A 21,713-nucleotide genomic window follows, 5' to 3' on the forward strand; every position below is an offset into this window, starting at 1 on the left:
TTGAAACTAAATTAATTTTTTCTATTCTTAAATGTATCATAGGGAAGAATGGCTTTGTGAGGGTTTAAATCGAGTTCCTCCACATAAAGATGCATAGATTTATGTGGAGAGGGTAAAGTGCCTCAAAAGGTACTTTCCCAATTCAGAGGATCTGACAAAGGCTAATGTGGAGTTTGCCCACTTCTCTATGAAGTCTGGATTATTTGTGCCGAGAGGAATTGAAACACTTACTCCTTTATGCATTTCCTCAAGAGGAACAAGATAACTCCACAACGAGCTCAAGACTTGGTTTATGTTTATAGCAATGTTCACCTTATATCAAGATGATCTTCACAATATAATCAAGGAGAGAAAGATGTGGGACATACGTGAAAATTCATTTGATTCGTTTGAGGATGTTGGGGTGTTTGAAGTTGCTAGTCTTTCCTTGGATGAGCTGGATATGGAGTCCGTTGTTTTTACAGATGATGTAGAGGAGGGTGATATTGGAGATGAGGCGACAAACTTTTTTTCTAATGAATGATGCGACAGCCGATCATGTTATCGTTATGAAATATGGAAATTTTTCTGAAATGGTCTTTAAATTTTTTTTTGAAATGGAATGAAATATGGAACTTAATCACTGTTACTTATGTTATGACTTACAAGTTATGAAATATGAAGTAATATTAGATTTTGCCATTTTGGTGATTTTGTTGTTATTTGATTGTTCTCCAATTGTTTTTTTATTTTTTATAAATTTATAATAAAATATTAAAATATATTATTATATTCTGTTTACCCGTACATACCTGCACCCGGTTTTTTTGGAAAATCACGTACCCACGTATCCGTGTCATGTCGTTCCTGCACCCCGTACACGTACCCGTGGTTCTTAGTATTCAACGTACCCCCAACGTACCCGTGTGCTATTTAAAAAAAAAATCATGTATCCACTTACCCATATCGTGTCGTACCCGCACCCCTTACCCGTATCCGTGCTTCACAATATATATATATATATATATATATATATATATATATATATATATATATATATAGAGAGAGAGAGAGAGAGAGAGAGAGAGAGAGAGAGAGAGAGAGAGAGAGAGAGAGAGAGAGAGAGAACGGTTCCTACACATATGTGTAGAGAGTTCTCTACACACTAGCTTAAAATACAGTGGGGGCACACATTGTTTGGGTGATCCAAGCCATCCAATTTAAAGGCCCTCACATAGATAGGGTGTCTACAAAAAATCAGATCCATAGGATCATCCCAACCCTACGATTTGTGGAGGTAAAATGGATGTCTTTAAACCTTTACAAATTAGTCCATTTTTTGCCTCCACAGTTCGAATGGTTAGGATGATCCTATGGATCTGATTTTTTGTGGACATCCTATCTATGTGAGGGCCTTAAAAATGAATGGTTTGGATCACCCAAATAATGTGGCCCCCACTATATTTTAAGCTAGTGTGTAGATAACTTATCTACACATGTGTAGGAACCGTTTTCTCATATATATATATATATATATATATATATATATATATATAGAGAGAGAGAGAGAGAGAGAGTTGTGTGTGTGTGTGAAAACTGAAAAGCCATACTACAATCAATTTATCTTGGGATTACTGAGAATCATATTCTGCATTAAGCTCTCAACATGAACCTAGATCTCCTCCAGTACGACCATTGCTCCCCTCTACCTTCACAAGCTCTCTAGAGATACCACCAAGCCCTCAAGATAGTCAAAGAGACCTTGGGCATGTATAACTGGGAGAACTTGGCCTTTCCAAAGGAGACGGATATCATGGGAAAGCGTAATAATATCTAGTTGGGATAGAATTGGAAACAAAGAGGATGCTGCTAAAAGGCGGAAAACGAGGCCATTAGAGATAGAGAAAAATATGGTGTTTGGGGATGATGAAAAAGATCACCAGATAGTTAAGGCAAAAGTGTTACGAAAAGAGAGAAAGATGAGGGAAAGAGAATAGAAGGGGTGCACAAGGATGTAATGAGGGGATGAGTGCACAACAGAAGATTTGAATTTTGAAACAATTGTGCATGGCCAAGGGAGATCGCAGTTTTCTGACGTTTTCTTTAGATGGTGCTAAAATGTACCTATTTTAAACTTTGGGTGCTAAAAAGCTCCTATTTTCAAATGCAAGAAGATATGACCCACTAGAAATGCAAGAAAATACTTCAGTGATTTCCTAACATTTGCTAACATGCATCTTACGTAAGAAGATGGTGTTCAGGGAAGGTGAAAACGATCACGAGATTGTTAAGACAAAAGTAATAGGAGAAGAGCGAGAAAGACAGGTGGAAGAGAATAGAATGGGTGCACAAGGCTGGAATGGAGGGATGTGAACACAAAGGAAGATTTGGGTTTTGAAAAACATCGTCAAGGGCGAGGGGAGAAGCCATGTTTTGTTGGAATTTTCTTATGTTGGTGCTAAAGTGCACTTATTTTAAATTCTGGCTTCTAAAATGTATTTTTTACGTTAATGAAGATAGGATCCACTAGAAACAAAACAAAATACTTGAGTTGTTAACATTCTAGCCGCTTAAACTTATGTTAATGAGAGAAAGAAATAAAGAAAGAGAGAAAAAGAAAGGGGAAAAGTTGAGAGTGAGGGGAGGCTACGAATGGAAAAAGCCTTGGGTGAAAGAGGAAAAATAGATGGAAAACTATGATAAGTAATATATTATGGATTGAAAGAAAGGGGATAAATGCATGGAAGGAAACGAAGAATAGCACTAGGGATTTTGTGGAGATTGAAGGAGGAAGAAAGGAATACCTCAAAGAATGATGAGAGGGGGATTGCTCATTTATCTTGATCTTTAATATGCTGCTCCTATTCCATGTAAATAATAAATTCTTTGAGATAATAAGACTATGGTCTAAATACTTTGAGATAATGAGATTATGGCCAGGGAATAGGGATAGAGAGATTTCAAATGGAGTCTAAACTCAGTTTATTCATTAACTTTACATAGTGACAATAAATGCATAAGAAGGTTTAATGACGAATATACCTGTAAGATGGATTTCGACCACCGCTAACAGGCTTGTGGCCCTAATTATGTTTTTAGAGTTAGCGAGCAATTGTGTAGAGTCCACTTTCCTATGTCATTGGAAACCATAGTTATTAATTCCGTTCCGTTCCGGCCGGAATGGACCGGAATTCCGGTTTCGGCTCGGAATCCAAAACGGTTTGGGCATATTTTCTGTTCCGGCCGGAATTCAAGTCCATTCCGGTTATTCCGGCCCATTCCGGTCCATTATAGCCGTTGGGATTGCTTTTTGACCCTTTGACCCTCATTTTATGACCGTTTATGACCATTTTATGGCCGTTGGCAGAGTATTTTATGTCTTTTCGCACCCGAAGCCCTTACACCCCTCTAACCATTTTTCCCCACCAACTTCTCCTTCACCTTCTCTTACAACTCTTTGATTTTTTGGGATTTTTCTCATATTTTTTGTGTGACTGAAAAGTTTCGACCGGAATGCACTGGAATGACCGAAATCCCACCGAAACGGAATTTACGAATATGTTGGAAACTAAATAGGGGTTTTGGGTAGAGATGGTTGTGGCTGGTTATTGATTCATATCACCATATTATGGAGTTGAAAAATGCTGAGAGAAAAATAGACCAATGATTGCATCAAGGACAACTTTGGTCCGCTATGGGTGGAAAAGGCTTGCAACCTTTAGGTAGTTGCCAACATATATTTTGATGACAAAAGTGTGGCTTTTGTTGGTTAAAGGTATTGAGAAAGGGTTGACCTTACAAAGCTCTCGGCTATCAGTCTTGATGAGGAGGTCTTTGCATCTGAGATTGAACGACTTCTGTCGGACTTACAAAAATGCTCATCTTAAGGGGAGCTTATTCAAGATCTTTAATAGAAGGTTGTATAGGTTTTGACAAGTATATACCAAGGTTTTGAAAGGTTTTTTCAGGGGTCTTGGAATGGAGGTATTTTGATTTTTGGATGGTGACAGTTTTAGAATGTTCTAACTTGATGGATGGGATGATGCTTAAGTGACTTTATTTTTTGTTTTTTTATGGCTGAGTGGTGATCCCATGGATCCCATACGTTGTAAATCAGAAAGGGACTTCTGGTCCCTAACTTCTGTAATTCTCGTATGAGTTATAGTATATATATGTCATTTTTCAAAAAAAGAAGAGAGGGTTAGACCTTAATAAAGACTTTCAGAGATGGTGAGAAATAAGCTAGATTCAGTAATTGGAGGTGAGATGGTTGAAGGGGTTCAAATAGTTCTTCCAATAAGATTGCTTAGTGCAAGAGAGGAAATCGAATTCGTAGGATTAGCTCAAATGAGGTTAGATGTGACAGGCTAAAAGTGGTATGAATGGCGATTGTTAATCATTTCCATAATCTCTATCTGAAAGAGGCTGAGGACCAAGATTATATGGGTTGAGAAACAAACTATTCATAGTTACGCTGGGAGAATTGAAATGTGTTTTATAGGTAGAAGGGACTAGGAGCCCTGTTTATTATATACCTAACAGGATAGCTATATGATGGATTTTTTCTGAGCTCGTTGGGCTTAATTACTATGAACTTTGTAGAGGTTTTCATGGAGTTCCATTGTAGCTCATGGGTTATAGAAGTATGACAGCTATACTGGTGAGGGAGAAGGAGCCAATGTCCATGTGGATATCAGAAAATCCAAATCTCCATTGAGAGTCCATTATCTTAGAATATATGAATTGATGGATCTGTTGATCATGCAACGCAAGGTTTAATATTGTGATTGGTAGATATTGAATAGGACTTGTACATTTTAGAAATCTTTGGATGAAGGCATGGAGAAGGTATTTTGGTTTTTTATGTAAGCTTTAGAGGGACGTAGCATGCAATCATGTAGTACGCTATATATTGGAATAGTTACATGGGAGGATAGCATTTGTGGATTTTGGAGTGGGAGTTATTGGGTGCATGTGTGCCTGTTGTGCATGTCTCTGCTACCATGCTATTTATTTTGGTGAGCAGATCTCTAATAGACTGAAAGAGAAACACTGTAGGGCTGAGACAAGGAGTCCCCTTTTTGCCGTTCGCTTCTTCGCTTGTATGACTCTTGAAAGAGTTGACTGGGCTTAGGGCTGGGGATTGGTTTAGTTGAGTGTTTCAAAATGGGCACATACTGTGGATTTCCATGCGTTTTTCGAATTTGTGGAAGACATCCTTAGGAGGTTCTGCAATGTGTCAAAGAATAAATTTCGTTCTTTAGATGGGATGTCTTAGTGTATGAGTAAGGTTTCAAGCCTTGGAAAGTGTCCTGTTGGGGAAGGGATTTTTGGAAGACAAACTATGGAGGTTATTCGTAGAAAATTGGGATGATTTGGTTGTATGCTTTTCACACGATTCTTTGTGCATCTTTTTTGTTCTTTGATCGCCCCTAGTAAACAAGATTGGCAGCAAAATGGACAGCACTTTGGTTGCCACAAACATTCTGATTTGAGGCTTGGGAGGGCTGCAGAGTTATAGCCATGACCTTTTTATTCAAACCATTTTGCTTGCTACAGATGACATTGTCACCTTCTTCTGCAATAAATTGAACCAGATATTTTTGTCTTTCACTTTTCTGTAGGATTAAAATCCTTCTGAGAAAATCCACGCAAACCAATTGCAGAATTTGAATTTGTACCTAGCCAGCAGCTGAAAAACAAAAAACTGGTAATCTTGTTGAATTTTCTGAACTTAAGATCCCAGTCCAATTGATCTTCTGTATCAATTGATTGATCTGTACCAGCCCAAATGAGTTCTTTTCGGATAAGTGCCTGAGTCCAGGAACCCTTACACCTCTGTATATTTTCCCAGAAAAGTCAGCTTTCCACATTCTTGTTGCAAAGGTGAAGCATTGTCTTACCATAGACTTAACTTTTTGCTATATCTTCTACACTGCTTAGTCCCCATTTGATTGACGATACATTAAGGTGTAATGATTAAACATCTTGCCGATAATTTTGTGATTAACCTTTTCATGATTGTTTCTCGCTGATCTGGGAAGCTGTTGGCCATGACCTCTCAACCCCTTTCTATGCCCTGAACTCAGTAAAATAGGCAGTTATGCAGCAAACAAGCAGAGCCAAGTGTCACGGGTCTTTTTCTTTTTTCGCGCAGACACGCTTAGACAGGAGTGCCCACCAAACGTCTTGTACCGACATACTTTCGATGGTCATGATACTGACTATGTCCCTGTCACACACTCACACATGAATTATGATCTATCGATCACAATTATTATTTGATACTTTTCAGCCGTGCAGTTGGTTAGTTAGCTATGAAGTTCCTCAAGGAGGAACAGGGCAGTGAACAACTTGGTGAAGGAGGGAGTAGGTATGAGGTAGCCATCGCTACATAGGATAAGGGTGTGCAAAGACTCCCTCTCTTAGTAATGACATGTCTGCTCTGGTTTCGTTTATACTGAGAATAACATAATTTAAGCTTTTCTTTACCAAATAGTAAGATGTTGAATGTTGAAATTATGTAAATTTAAAGGAATGATAGATGCAAGGGCCCTCTTCTCTTTATGCAAGGGCTAAAGGACGACGCGGATCTATTCAGAGGGCCTTCTCCGGCCCTTGCATCTATCATTCCTCAAAATTTAAAATTGCAAAAGGATTGCAAAGAAACATTTTGATACAAGGGAAATGATTTCAGCACTACTATGTTTTGATACTTGCGCTCATGTATCTTGTCTTTTAGCATTTAATTGTCTTGTCAGTTGTATCAAAACATGTTTGTGTTGAAATCATTTCCCTGAAAAGAACTCTTGTCATGGGTGTTAAATGTTTGCTATAGATCAGCTCATCAGTTTTTAGCTGAAGGGTGAATTTTGGGTGTAGAACCAAAACTTGCAGTAATTTTGTGCTTCCTTGTTGCAACTTGCACTAGTTCAGTGTAAAAATCATCTGAGTTGGCTATTCTTTCCTGCAAAAGTAAGCCGCAAAATGGCTCTCCACAAAATTGCCTAGCAAATCCCTAAAAATAAACAATAAAATTCACCGGGGAGGGCAAAAGCAGAATGGAGACCTTGAAAATCAAGGGATCATGATATCTCATTAGACCCATACTTAGTTTTAAATTCTGGCCGATTTCGGTTGAAACCGAAACCAAAATTTCACGAAATCCGAAATTTCGGGTTTACCAAATTTCAGACTAACGGGCGTCCTTGCAAAAAAGGGTAAAAGGGCACCCCCATAGGTCAATAACCAATGGGGGCGCTCTTTACCGTTTTTCTTTCATTTTTTTGCAAGGAGCGCATGTGAGTCTAGCATTCCTCCTATATGATTAAAGGAATGATAAATGTAGTTGGGTGACTTGGATCCAATGGAATGCCCTTGTAATTGAAGTTCTGCGAGGCACTCTTCAATTTAGAATTCCCCAAATTTGTTAGTAAAAGCTTCACTTCAATTTTTTTTTTAAAGCTCATGGGCTAGGATTAAGTGCATGATGATGGTAATGATAAGACCTCCTAGGCCACTTGGTCCAGTGGCCCATTTGTTGTAGCCTTGTAAGCCTACTAGATGGACGAACAAGATCAATGAATCATCTCTCTCTCTCTCTCTCTCTCTCTCTCTCTCTCTCTCTCTCTCTCTCCAAATACATAAATAAATTTTTTTCTCTTTCAAAGTAGACCATGGCAGTTTTAAGCGTTGGATTGTTGGAAATGATACCATGTGGCAGTTCCAAAGGTTAAAAAGTTCATAAGTACCACCAAGCGGCATTATCAATAATAAAACAGCGCTTTGTCGTTTAATCATCACAAAAGTACCATATTAAGGTTAAATTAGCATGTGACAACAATCAATTATACACTCACCTCTATGGCCCTGTTCGTTTAAGATTATGACAACCGATTTAGACTGCCAAACCGATTATTTTACTCAAAATTACGTTTAAATTTGAGTCCAATAATCAGTTTGGCCCTCACCATCTGTTGTCATAATCTTAAATGAGGAATTTTTTTTTTTTTTTTTTTTTTTTTTCTTTAGAGAAGGTGGCAAATTTCCCATCATATGAAGAATTTTGTTTGTTTTTCTTCTGAGGAGGGTGTCATGATTTCATTATTCTAGTGTTATTATTTAGGGTTAATCTCGTGGAATGGAAGATGATTTGGGGTGTTTGATTTGTGAAGGAAGAAAGGAAAAGGGTTTTGAATATGCCAGGTCTTGTCTCCCTCAACATAAGGGGATGCTATGAAACAAATGGCCACTATTAGCCTGAGGCGTGGGTATCTGATGATGGCACCTCTGACAAAGCTCCCCTTCTCTCTCTCAGTCTAGACTTCTTTGTACATGATTGCTCGACGAAAGCATTATGATCGACCACACGAGAGGCGTATATGTCAAGTGAAACCACCACCTTACGTTTTCACCATATATGACTAGGACTTGTTTTTTTTGGATCGGTAAGCTGGGGTTAGGCGGACCCCTACCAATATATAAATAGGAGTTGCAGAAGCATCTGCATGGTGGATAAAGAAGGCCCTTCCCTTCTCTATTTTAAGTAAAGGTTTTGATCATGGCTTTAAATTTCGGTCCGGGCCGAAACCGAAATTTCTGCTGAAATCCCAAAATTTCGGCAGAAATCCGGTAGAAAGTCCCAAAAAATCATTTCTTTGGGCTGAAATTTCCGCTGAAATTTTGTACATTTTGGGAATTTCGGTTTCGGTCTTTACTGAAATCCAAAGAAATTTGGAATTTCGATCGAAATTTAAAATCATGGTTGTCGACCTAAGGCTTGGGTTGGGAATGCTAACTCGGGTGGGGCTAGGGTTGTCTTCAACTCGACACAACCCAACCTAAGTTGTACGGTTGTACCCAACCCATAGCAGGGTGGGGTTTATCTTATCCTTGGATAAGCTTGCTATCCTCTGCTCGCGTCTAGAAATGTTATAGATTCGGTATATTATACAAAAATGTTAGTCATTACCTGTGATTTATTCAAGATAAACTTATCCAAACAGGGATCCAAGGAACCAGTTATCCTAGGATTTGTGCCTCAACTCTGCTCATTGCATTTCTGAGACAAATCATAGTCTTTATTTTATTTTATTTATCGTTTTTAATCATAGAGACACGTTCATAGGGGTTTGAACTTTGAATTGTTATGTATGGGTATGTGTGATTGTCGATGGTGAGCATGATGATGCATGACAAATAGTTCAATGATGTTGTCTCGCTTTAGCCCTCACTATCTGCATGCGGAGGAGAGACTCTCGGACCCTATGCTGCCCTACTCCCTCTTTTCTTTTAGGGAGATGATATTTTCACCCCTCTGCAGTACGCATTCGCCCCCTTATAACGTGACCGGTGGGCAATTTTAACGCTTTTGGATGTCAAATCGCGTTAGAAGAGGGCGGATGCGTACTGCAGAGGGTGTGAAAATATCATCGCCCTTCTTCTAGGGAAGTGATATATCTGCCCCTTTTGATCACCACGAACACTGACAAGGCATTGAATTCTTCTGACATAAGTACAACAGCCCCTCTTTGGTCATTGATACACTGACAGAGTGTGTTCCTGGTGATCAAAAGGGGCGGATATATCATTTCCCTTCTTTTATTATCTCACTTAATAATGGGAAGTATGATATGAGCATAACCATGTTTTAATAATTGCACGAAGCCAGCTCGTCTTTTCTTTTTTAATCGGCTTGTGATAGCTGTTACTTGACAGCTCTTTAAGTAATGAAAGACAAAAAAGAGTTAGTGTAATTATAAAACATGGTTGTGCCGTTATCATTTCCCTTAATAAATAGAGAAATAAGTTATTAGCATTAATTATTAGTTTGGTTGTCTAACTTTTCTTAAAAGTACTAACAATGATAGGGTACCCACAACCAGAGTTTGTTTAGTGTACTAAAAATATTACTTTTTGATGATTTTTCCGTTGAAGTTAAGCTGTGGAAAGTGATTTGCTTGGTTTTTGGGCGGTTCTTCTTCCCTAATATTACTTTTGCTAATTATATGTTTTATTAATGGGCCGATTATATATATGTTTGGTTTTCCTCGAGGCTTTGTTTGGTTGCCAATTTGCAAGGGATCTTCGGGCATTCCCTATGCCAAAAAACAAAAGCACTTTCTAAATTACTTGGTGTATTTGTTTGCCAAAGTAACATCAAAATCGTTAGACATTTCCGGACAAGCTAAGCTGAAATAACTGCTTGTCCGTGGAACCACTTCTTTTTTCTATATGAGAGAGAGAGAGAGAAGAAGAAGAAGAAGAAGAAGAAGAAGAAGAAGAAGAAGAAGAAGAAGAAGTTGAAGAATTAAAAGCAGAACATGAAATGTTGTTTGTCGATTTGTGTGGGGTTTTTGCGGGCCTGTTTGATTACATGGTATGTTTAATTTTATCTAGAATTGGCTCTTATCCTGAACTGCTATCATGGATATGGCTTACCCTGAGTTTTAATGGGCCTGTTTAATTGAAGGATGTGTTTTATCTGGAAGAAGCTCTTATCTTGCTGTGGGGATAGCTTGTATGCTACAAAAATATCCCTAGTAAATAGACATAAATAAATAAAAAATGAAAGGTGAGATGCTCTATCAGATTTTGTGACTATGTTTGGGTCATGAACCATAAAAAGTTGTGACCTTAAGATATTGATCAAATGAACACGATTTGTATCAAACACTTGTGCCCAAATCTTATTTATGAATGTTTGGATCCCTATCGAGTGTCTGGGATACAAAGATTTTATCATCCAGGATAGTAAAATCTTTGACTCTACAAGCTAAAACCTGGATTTTATAAGCTAAAACCTAGATTTTACAAGATTGAGCGCATTTAAAATCCAGGTTTTAGCTTATTAAATCCAGATTTTTGGCATTTAAAACCAAACTTTTAGTTTATTAAATCCAGATTTTAGTAGGGAAACGATAAATGCGCCCCTTTTCATTGCTTGGGACACCTAGCTGTAGTGTACGATGCCAATCAGGTCCCTTCATTCCTTACATCAGCAACTTTGCAGGCATAGGTACAGTGCAGATCGGTGTCCCAAGCAATGGAAAGGGGGTCATCTATCATTTCCCTTATAAAATCCATGTTCCCAAACGGCAAATTTGAGTCATTTTCTGATAATTATAGGGTAATGATGTTTTCACCCCTGCTGTACTCATTCGCTCCCTTATAACGGGAACAGTGGGCAACTTTAATGCTTTTTGACGTCAAATCACGTTAAAAGAGGGGCTAATGCATACTCCGGGGGTGAAAATGAAAATATCACCGCCCTAATTATAAGGCATTTTTTTTAGGGAAATGATATCAGCACAACCATATTTTAATAATTGCATAACCTAGCTTGTCTCTTCTTGTTTTTAATTGGCTTATGATAGCTTTTTGTGAATTGGAATAACCTTTTTACAGGTCTTTAGATAATAAAAAACAAGATGGTTTAGTGAAAATATCAAAACATGGCTGTGCTGATATCATTTCCTTTCTAATATTGTCATTATTACAATATAGGTAGGTGGCGTAATGACGAAGTGTGTTATACAGCTCCCTAACAGCAGAGTGTCCGGGCAGTACCAAAAGAGATCCTCTGATTGGCAAGATCTTTTATCGGGCTCCGTGTAGCCGTTGATTTCGTACTCTATAACTTCAAAGACTGAAATGTCCTCATCTTGCTTCTGTGGAAGCCTACAATTATTAGACCACAGGGACAAAAGACACCCCAGGGTGATAACAATACATAGAGCATGAGTGCATCACAACGTTGGGGCCCACTTAACCTTCCCACAACAATATACTCTCCAACCATGCTCGAGTTTTGGTCAGTACACTCTTAGTTGGGTTCCTAAATTTCCACAGTGGGGACCGAAACAAAAGGTGCCGAAACCGAAATTCCTTTGAAATTTCAGAAATTTTGGGAATTTCTTTGAAATTTATAATAAAATAACAATTTTTTATTATGTTAACAAATTTGAACGAATTTAGATCGAAATTTCGTCCTAAAAATCTGGGGAATTCCTGGTTTCGGATAACTCCGAAATTTAAAACCATGCCTACACTACCATTCTTAGTGTGGGTAGGGCTTCAAATGAACCAAGCCGGCTCGCGAACATGTTTGGGTTCAGCTCGTTAAAAGCTCGGCTCGAGCTCGGTCGTTTACTAAACGAGCTAAACCCGAGCCCAAAAATTAGGCTCCCAAAATAAATGAGCCGAACTTGAGCTTTATATAGTTCGGCTCGGAAAAGCTTTGCTCGGGCTCGATCGTTTACTAAACGAGCCGAATCCGAGCCCAAAAATTAGGCTCGCCAAATAAACGAGCCGAACTTGAGCTTTGTATAGCTCGCGAGCTTTTTAGGCTCGGTTCATAAACAAGCCAAGCCGACCCAAGCTTTAAAGCTTGGATTATGTTTGTTTTTATATATAAAATAAAAGAATGTGGGTTTTTTTAACACAAATGAAAGTTTGGTCGAGTGGTTAAGGCGTTGAATTTAGAGGGGTCTTGGGTTCAATTCCCATGAATGTATGTTTTTAACATTCTTGAAACGAGCCGAGCTTTCTCGAATATTTCACGAGCCAAGCCAAGTTTTTTCAAAAACTAAACGAGCCGAGCTGAACACGAGCCTTCATAAAAACTAAACGAGCCAAGCCCGAACACCCCAAAGCTCAGCTCAGCTCATTTGCAGCCCTAAGTGTGGGGTTCCATGCAAAAGCAAATAGTCCAACATCGGATTAGTGAAATGGAGGGGGATGGGCACTCTCCCTCTAATAGCTAGCTTTTAGGGGTGAGTTCTACCTGGTTAAATTACCGTAGCTTCTTTCTTCGACGGATATCCTAATCTATCATACCCTAAATCTAATGGTCAAGATTTCTTTACAATCAATTATCAATATCTAATCTATTTTAACAGGACTTGATATTTGTACTCACTTGTTGTTACACTATTCTGATAAGGTGTTTATAATGCATAAGAAAGTGAGAAGTGTCATTATCAAAATAAGGTAGTGTGAGACCAGTCCCCTATTCGAAATTAGAATCATATAATTAGCTTATTTTTGGGCTACAAGTGATCTAAAAAATGTTCATTCAAATGAACGGTTCAGATCATTCAAAGGTGGTACAGAGTACAAACCATGCCTAGTTATAAATAAATAGGGGTGCACACATCACAAAATTAAAAGGCGGAGCACCAAAGGGGCAGCGAGACCATTCAATCACCCCATAATTATTGTATGTGGGCCCCACCGTCGGAAACTAATCATTGCTTCTGTAGGGTTGTCCCCTCCTGACGGACAGCTGTCCCTTCCTTTCCCGCAACTGCTATCATTAACCTGTTCCCTCTTTTAACCAATCCCACTACTCCACGTCATTATTCAACGCCCTTTTGTCCAATGGAAATTACTTTCCTACCTCTCTGTCACGCGACACTCAGTTCCCTCTGTAGCCCACGCCCCGTGGTCCCCACCCTTCACCTTTTCCCCCCGTTTGACTCAGCGTTTTGACGGACGAGCTGAGTTAAGACTCTCTCTTTTTTTTTAATAAAATCAAATTCAAAGTGAAAGACCACGAGGTAACACGTGTCCTTTCCAACTGACCATTGATCTGACCATACCAGGGGTATTTTCGTCAATAGCACTGTAATTCCTTATCCTGTTATTTTCAGCCTAGATTCGGAAAGATTTTCCTTGTTTTACGGTCTTACCTCCACTTTCTTTTTAATTCTTCTTCAAAATACAATGAGAGCATGAAAGATCTCCCGTATTTTAAGGAGAACCCAAATGATTTTTTTTTCAGAAATTACCTCGGATTTTCCCAATTAAAATCATGTAACTAGAAAAAACTCAAAAAAAAAAAATATTTAATAATTTTTTTCTATTCTCCTCACACCTGTCATTTCTCAATCCTCACATATCGTACGTCAGTATCTTATTATAATTTAATGATTTTTGGGCATAAGATTCGTAATAAGTCTAGTGATGGGACGGACTTCTGTTCTCTGAGCTTTTGTGTGTAGAATTAGAGTGTCTCTATCAAAACAAAGGGGTGTAATTTAAAAAACAAAAAATTACAGATAGAAAATGGGGAAAATTACAAATTAAAAATAGACAACCTTACCCTAGTCAAAAGCGTGATACAGACGGTAGTTGGGGGTAAGGTGGGCCCCACTCTAGAATTCATGCTTCTTTCATGTCTTCCTCTCTCTCTCTCTTCTTCTTCTTCTTCACTTCAAACTTATCATTAAAGTCTGCATGACTTCAATAATTGCAATGATCCCAAAAGCATGACACTTGTGACCAAACTGATTATCCAGGCAATTCCCAGTCACCTCCACCGGTTTTACCCGGTAACCCTCTAGGGTCCACCACCACAAACCTGTTCATTCAACCATTTTAACGAGTCCAAAGCTTGAATTTGAATACTACTTTTTAAATTTTTCCAAAACTAACTTTCCTCAGTCGAGTTCAAATCCTTTCCGAAGAAATCTGTTTCTGGCCCTCCTCGGTTCAAACTTCAAAGCTGTGACTCACATGCCGTTCTTGAAGGGGAAATTACTTTCTGTTGGTTGGTAAGTCATCGGTCGTGCCCCCATATTACTAGCAAATATAGCTCCGGGAAAACAAAACCCAGAAACAAAAAACCAAGAATCATTAAAATCTTTCAAGTAAACCCTGATTAATAAGCTCTAACCATATGGTCAAATAAGGTTTGACCCACCAAAAAATGAGAGATATGTATGAATCGACTTGGTATTTGAATCGTCATGACGTGTCGAATGTTGGTGAGAAAGCAATAATTTAAAAGTAAGGAACAATAAATTTCTTGCTCCAAGCTTATTAGTAGGGCTGCAACTCGAGCCGGGTTTTACCCGACCCGCATCGACCCGACCCGAAAATAGCCTGGGTTGGGTTCAGGTTTCATGGGTTTCGGGTCGAGCCGGGTTGAGCATTCAAAAGCCCGCATGAATCTCGGGTCGAGCCAGGTTTGAAGGGGCCTGACCCGACCCGAGTTACATAAGTAATAGTATGTACATTTTTTTTAAAAGTTAAAAGTGAAAACCCACGCACCCACTATTATTGTATGTGAGTGTAATTTCAGCTTCTATGAGTTGAGTTGATTCAAGTGTTTGATTCAACATTGTTTGATTGTAATTACAACATTGTTTGGTTTGATTCAAGTGTAATGTGAGTGTAATTTCTGCTTTTATGAGTTGAGTTGTCTTGCCAAACAAGAATTTTCCTTAAAAAATTGCATCAACGTGGAAAAACCAGACCCGAGATTTATCATAGGTAGGGCCGGGTTTGGGAATCGCGGGTTTTCCGAAAAAAAACCCGCCCAACCCGACCCGAGATATTTCTCGGGTAGGGTTGGGTTCTCCAAAACCCGACTCGCCCGACCCGAGTTGCAGCCCTACTTATTAGGCTCCTTAGTTTATTAAGACACCCCCACTATTGTTGTAAGGCCTTACAAGTTACATCATATAAGATCTCCTCATGTCTCAGAAATTATAGGGTGCAAGGCCCTACATCCTTATGTCTACAAGGTTTGTTTATGAATATAAAAGTAGGAGAAGAAGAGGAGATAACCCCTAAATACAAAAAATTACTATTGTGATGAAAGAGTTTCCTTTTATTTTGTTGTGGATTCTGTCCGCATTTTATAAACATAGATTGCCTTTCTAACTTTGGTCCTTTTTATTAAACAGCAAGAAAACAATAAACCCCAAATGGTTTTCTTCTTCACGTGTGTTTGTCAACCTGAGATTGTCGGTCAGAGAGAGAGAGAGAGAGAGAGAGAGATATGGTTCTGATATAGTCTATAAAAAGCCTACTCCTATTTCATTTCCATCCTCCTCCATCTCTTGAACTTGTGGGTTTTTTTCTCTCTATTGCCTCTCTTTTGGTGTTTCCTGATTTGGGTTTTTTTTCTTCCTAAAGATGGAGTTGGGTTTAACCCTGGGAGAAGCTCCAAAACCCATTTCTTTCATAGATAAAGCTAGTAAACCAAACAAGGAGTTAGGGTTATGTATAGGGTTAGGGTTTGAGTTGAATAGAAGAGATGAAGAAGAAGAAGGAGGAGAAAGAGAAAGAGAAAGAGTCTCAATAGATTCGCATGTGCAGCTTGATCTCTTACCTCTTGTTCCTTTTCCTCGTTGGGCAACTCAAAATGGTAAACCTCTTATTTTTAGTCTATTTTTTCTCTTGTTTTAGAGGGTTTGGAGACATGGGTTTTGATGGGTTATTTCTTCTTTTGATCATGAAGGGAATTCAGAAGCCGGTACTTCTGCACGAGGTTTTGATGTGAACCAGTTACCGTTGGGAGAAGAGATGGAAGATGGGGCTACTGTTTCTTCTCCAAACAGTACTGTTTCCTCTTTTCAGATGGATTTCTCTATGTACAGAGGAAACAAGAGAGACGGAGACTCGGCTGCGAATGAGTTATCAAGAGCGAGTGATGAGGAAGAGAACGGTCTGACTCGGAAGAAACTCAGACTCACCAAAGAGCAATCCGCGTTTTTGGAAGAAAGCTTCAAAGAACACAATACTCTCAACCCAGTAAGTAAACCACCTCCAAAAACTAAAAAATAAATAAACAAGACCCTCTTATTTTCTAACAAAAATTTAATCTTTGTATTGTAGAAACAAAAGCTTGCTCTAGCCAAACAGTTAAAGCTTCGTCCTCGGCAAGTAGAAGTCTGGTTTCAGAACAGAAGAGCAAGGTACACCTCTTTTCCCTTTTGCTTTTATGGGTTTGATTGTTAAAGAGATTTTATATGGTGTAAGCCTGTATAATCTAGTATTTTTCAACAAGTCCTATATACCGCCCTCACCGTAGAATGATCCAAACCGTCCATTTGATTGGCCACAACGTAAATAAGTTTTTCCCAAAAAAATTCGTTTCCATAAGATGATCCTTGCCATTTGATCTATGGAGGAACTGCATATTATGGAAACCTCTATAGATGGGAAGGTTGGGATCATCATGTGGAAATTATTTTTTGGGATAAAACCTATCTACTTTTTGATGCCCCAGGTCGTATAGTACTTCTTGAAAAATACTGGACTATATGAGCTTACACCATATAAAAACTCGAAGAGAAGATATTCCTTGGCTGTTAATATCAAGATTATTAGGTTTTGAACCGAAGATGTGCCATAAGGCAATAGCTTATCATGTGAAACAACTAATTACTCAAGGTTAAGCAATTTGAGTTGGTGTTATTTAATCATTTATACTTCACAACATTTTTTTTTTCTTTTGTTGATGGGTTTTTCATTTTTTCATTTTGCGAAAAAACAGGACAAAGCTGAAGCAGACCGAGGTAGACTGCGAGTATTTAAAGAGGTGTTGTGAGACATTGACAGAGGAAAATAGGAGGCTACAAAAGGAGCTTCAGGAATTAAGGGCCTTGAAAACTTCATACCCTTTCCACATGCAGCTCCCAGCCACCACTCTAACCATGTGTCCATCTTGTGAGCGAGTTGCCACCACCACCACAGAAAACCCCAACAAAACCCCTAGCAAAATCCTGGGTTTTACTGTCCTCACCAAACCTCGTATCTATCCCCTTGCCCAACCCAACCAATCAGCAGCTTCCTAAGAAGAAAAAGAGAAAAAGAAAGCTGTTTTGGTTGCTTTGTCTTTTTCTCTAGGATGGTTGGGGGTCTGATCTTGTAAATACTCTCATCTTGTTGGGTTCTTTCCTTATATTTTGACAGGAACTTGAAGGTTTGTGGGGTTTTTTTTCTATTTTTTTGAGGGCTGGGATTGATTTGTGGAATGTGTACCTCTTTTGTAACCCAATACGGAGAACAAATACAAAATTCTTGTTCCAGTGTTTGCTCCTGTTTTGTATTAATTGAAAGGAAATACAGAAATGTACTTCTTTCTTCTATATTTCTTGTGCATTTTAGAGTAATAGTAGTGGACCAACTATGGCTGTGAGGGAGCCCAAATACTATTATGACTTTACGAGCAAGGATGGCAAATTCAGTTCCCTGTGTTTGGGTATTTTACTTCTTTGGTCTAATAAATGCTTGTACTGTAAGTCTCGTGCGTCTAAATTCAATAATTTTAGGGCAGTGATAAATCCCCCCCCCCCCCCCCCCCCATGTGTCTTTCTCTCTCCTCTGGGTTAGAGAGAGAAAGAGGAGAGAGATAGACACATAGGGAGTCCATTGAAGATGTATATGGGGGTCTATTTATCACTCCCCATAATTTTTTTTTCTATGATAAACTAGTGTCGGATAGGAGTGGGGTGGGTGAAGTTGCTAAAAATAAGGAAACCAGTGTCTCGGAGTTGCTAGTGTATCGAAGTTGCGAAATGACTAAAAATCATGAAACATATCAACTCTTTCCTGATTTTAAGCACTTCTCACCCTTATCTCAATGCTAGTCTCAAACCATCTTTCTCCCACCCGCGCCACCCTCCTCTCTCACCACTTGGACATTAGAAAAAAATTCATAGCTGCCAGCCATGGCCTTACTTTCAACACGAGCACGAGTAAGATTTTTAATGGACTTATGTAGCATATGTTTTGGCTTTTGTAAAAATATTGTTTGACTATAGTAAAGACTAATCCTTATAGATTGTTAGTGATTAAGGTTTTAAGCCGGAAACACCTTACTACATGTGCTCACATTTGTAGTAGTATGTTAACAGGTTAATAGTGTATTTGTGAGTCCATGTAAGCTCAATAAGGTTAGCGGGCTTATTTTAAAACAATGGTTCGTTTTGGGGTGAATTCTTGGGTTTCATTTCAGTTATTATTGTGGGATTTGCTAGTAACTTTCACAAAAAGGCATTTCGCGGCTGGCTGATGAGGAGAGAGCAGCCACCTCAGAGTGGGGTGGGTGAAGTTGCTAAAAATAAGGAAACCAGTGTCTCGGAGTTGCTAGTGTATCGAAGTTGAGAAATGACTAAAAATCATGAAACATATCAACGCTTTCCTGATTTTAAGCACTTCTCACCCTTATCTCAATGCTACTCTCAAACCATCTTTCTCCCACCCGCGCCACCCTCCTCTCTCACCACTTGGACATTGGAAAAAAATTCATAGCTGCCAGACATGGCCTTACTTTCAACACGAGCACGAGGAAGATTTTTAATGGACTTATGTAGCATATGTTTTGGCTTTTGTAAAAATATTGTTTGACTATAGTAAAGACTAATCCTGATCGACTTTATAGATTGTTAGTGATTAAGGTTTTAAGCCGGAAACACCTTACTACATGTGCTCAAATTGTAGTAGTATGTTAACAGGTTAATAGTGTATTTGTGAGTCCATGTAAGCTCAATAAGGTTAGCGGGCTTATTTTAAAACAATGGTTCGTTTTGGGGGTGAATTCTTGGGTTTCATTTCAGTTATTACTGTGGGATTTGCTAGTAACTTTCACGAAAAAGGCATTTCGTGGCTGGCTGATGAGGAGAGAACAGCCACCTCAAATGAATTAAATGAATAAGACAAAATGCTGAAAAGTGATCATGTATGGCTGTTCTCTCATGCAACAACAAGACACAAAATGCCTTGTGTGACAGTCACTAGGGTATGTTTGGTTGCACAAATGCTCGGCATCTATTGGAATTTCAAATGCCAATGAATGTCAATTCCTTGTTTGGTTGCCAATATTGCATTGAAGTTCCATTTGACTCCACAATATGTTCCAGACATTATTATTGCTTGTCTTTTCTATTTTTGTCTAATTATCTCTCTCTCTCTCTCTCCTCCTTTTTTAGTAATGACGCCCCTACTTTTTTCACTACTCTATGAGAGAACTTCCGCACACAAATCAAATGCTTGTCTCCTCCCTCTTGACCTTTATTTAACTACTCTCAGAGCCACCCCTGCGCAACCAAAACATGTGTGTGTGTATATATTTGGGATTGTTCCGATCTCACACATATATAAGGTTGTTATTTCTTTCCATTCGAATACATCCAAGGACCGCTCCAAATTGTTCTTTATTTTGCAAAGGATTGGAATCGTCCCAGAATTGTGAATTCATCTATGCCAAAGGATCAAAAGTCATGGACAGTGGTATTTATACCCCATCTCTCCTTTCTAAAGATTTGGAGAGAGTGGGGTGTCTTTGTTAGGAAAAGGAGACTTGATGGCAGGGATGAGAGAAAGGGATGAATGACGGTTGACGAGGTAATAGGTTACTGTATGCTGTGGAAGGTCAGAAGGCAACGTATTACCTTTAGGATATAAGATTTTTATTAACTAATGTGATGATTTTAATACTGCCGACCATTCCTCGCTCTCTCTCTCTCTCTATGATTTTAATACTGCCGACCATTCCTCTCTGTCTCCCTTCTTTGTCTATATATGCTATTAAATGATGAGAAATTATTCAAAAGGATATACAATATATAGCTATATGGGTATGACCTGAAATGGAAGTTTAATGGAAGATTATTATTATTAAAAGGCAGCAAATGATACATGCCTGTGTTAGGAATATGAGCTTGGTGGTTCATACACAGTTGCACATACCAGCTTGATGTGTGCCTTCTGATAGGGTTAGCTTTGCTTATACATCCATTTATTTCATCTCCATGTAACGCTTTTTGACATCAAACCATGTTAACAGAGGGGCACATTATCCTATAAGGGGCGAAAAAATCATTGCCCATTATTAAAGAAGCATCGTCCCTTGCATTCGGGTGGAAGTGACCATCTACTACTAGATTAGATGGGGCCATGCCTAATCCGTCATCACGGGTGGAAGTGACCATCTACTACTAGATTAGATGGGGCCATGCCTAATCCGTCATCCGTGATGGAGATCAGAATATTTTATTCCAAAGTAACCGATAATAATAAAGAAAGAAAAAGAAATTACCTGATGGACATTAAAAAAAAAGGGAAATGATATATCCGCCCCTTTTGATCCCCAGGAACACCCGTCAGTGTTTGTAGCAATTGAATTCTTCCCTAAAAAAAGGGGCATTGAATTCTTCTGACATAAGTACAACAGCCCCTCTTTAGTCATTGATAAACTGACAGGGGGTGTTCCTGGTGATCAAAAGGGGTGGATATATCAGTTCCCTAAAAGAAATTGTCTATGTTAAATTATCCAATCACTCCTCAACTCACGAAAAAGTTGTTAAAGTATAGATGACTCACTTAAACTCTTGTCTCTATTACATTGATGGTTAATCAGAAGATTAGAGAGTTTTACCATTATATTAATTACAAATTCTTTGTAATTTGTCTTTGAATTTTTGTGATTTCAATACACAATCTAAGAAGAAAATTGAAGAACTCATATGAGATAAATGAGATAAATGATGATAGAAATTGTTAAAAAAGTCACCATGGTCCCCCTTAAGTACCTTGACACGCAAAACGGAATCATTGGAGAAGAGGAGATGTAGAAAATCCAAGGGTGTGGAAAAGAAAGGCTTTTGACTTTGGAAATAAAGGGGGCAATCGTAGAAGAGGACTTCAAATGTCTTCAAACTTTTTATCCGTCGAATCCAAATCCCATGATTTAGGCATTGGGTAATCTAACAAAAGCTTTTATTATTCAATTGATATAAGATATGGAGATAAAGCTTACCTATGAAACATGCGTCTTTTGTTTGGCATGACATCACTGCTTTATCCATATGATTTTGATAGGCTACCATCCCCACTAATCCTCATCTTCTTACCAGTTTTTCTTCTTTATACTCGCCGCCACAGGCACACCTATGTGTTGCACAATAGTCCAAACATGTTTCAATGAGAGAGTTTATAGA

At 38.6% G+C, this 21,713-nt stretch overlaps 1 protein-coding gene across 1 annotated transcript; it reads left to right on the forward strand.

Annotated features, from left to right (window-relative positions):
• The first annotated feature begins 15,680 nt into the window (after positions 1–15,680).
• On the forward strand, positions 15,681–17,861 carry LOC143863570 (homeobox-leucine zipper protein HAT14-like). The gene is made up of 4 exons (XM_077374279.1): positions 15,681–16,135; positions 16,229–16,521; positions 16,606–16,685; positions 17,267–17,861. The coding sequence occupies exons 1-4, from the start codon at positions 15,904–15,906 to the stop codon at positions 17,565–17,567; spliced, it is 906 nt and encodes a 301-aa protein (XP_077230394.1). The 5' UTR covers positions 15,681–15,903; the 3' UTR covers positions 17,568–17,861.
• Positions 17,862–21,713: the final 3,852 nt, after the last annotated feature.

This window comes from Tasmannia lanceolata, unplaced genomic scaffold (assembly GCF_043159265.1).
Source record: "Tasmannia lanceolata isolate RefF3 unplaced genomic scaffold, GAP_Taslan_0.1 ptg000044l, whole genome shotgun sequence".
NCBI lineage: Eukaryota > Viridiplantae > Streptophyta > Magnoliopsida > Canellales > Winteraceae > Tasmannia > Tasmannia lanceolata.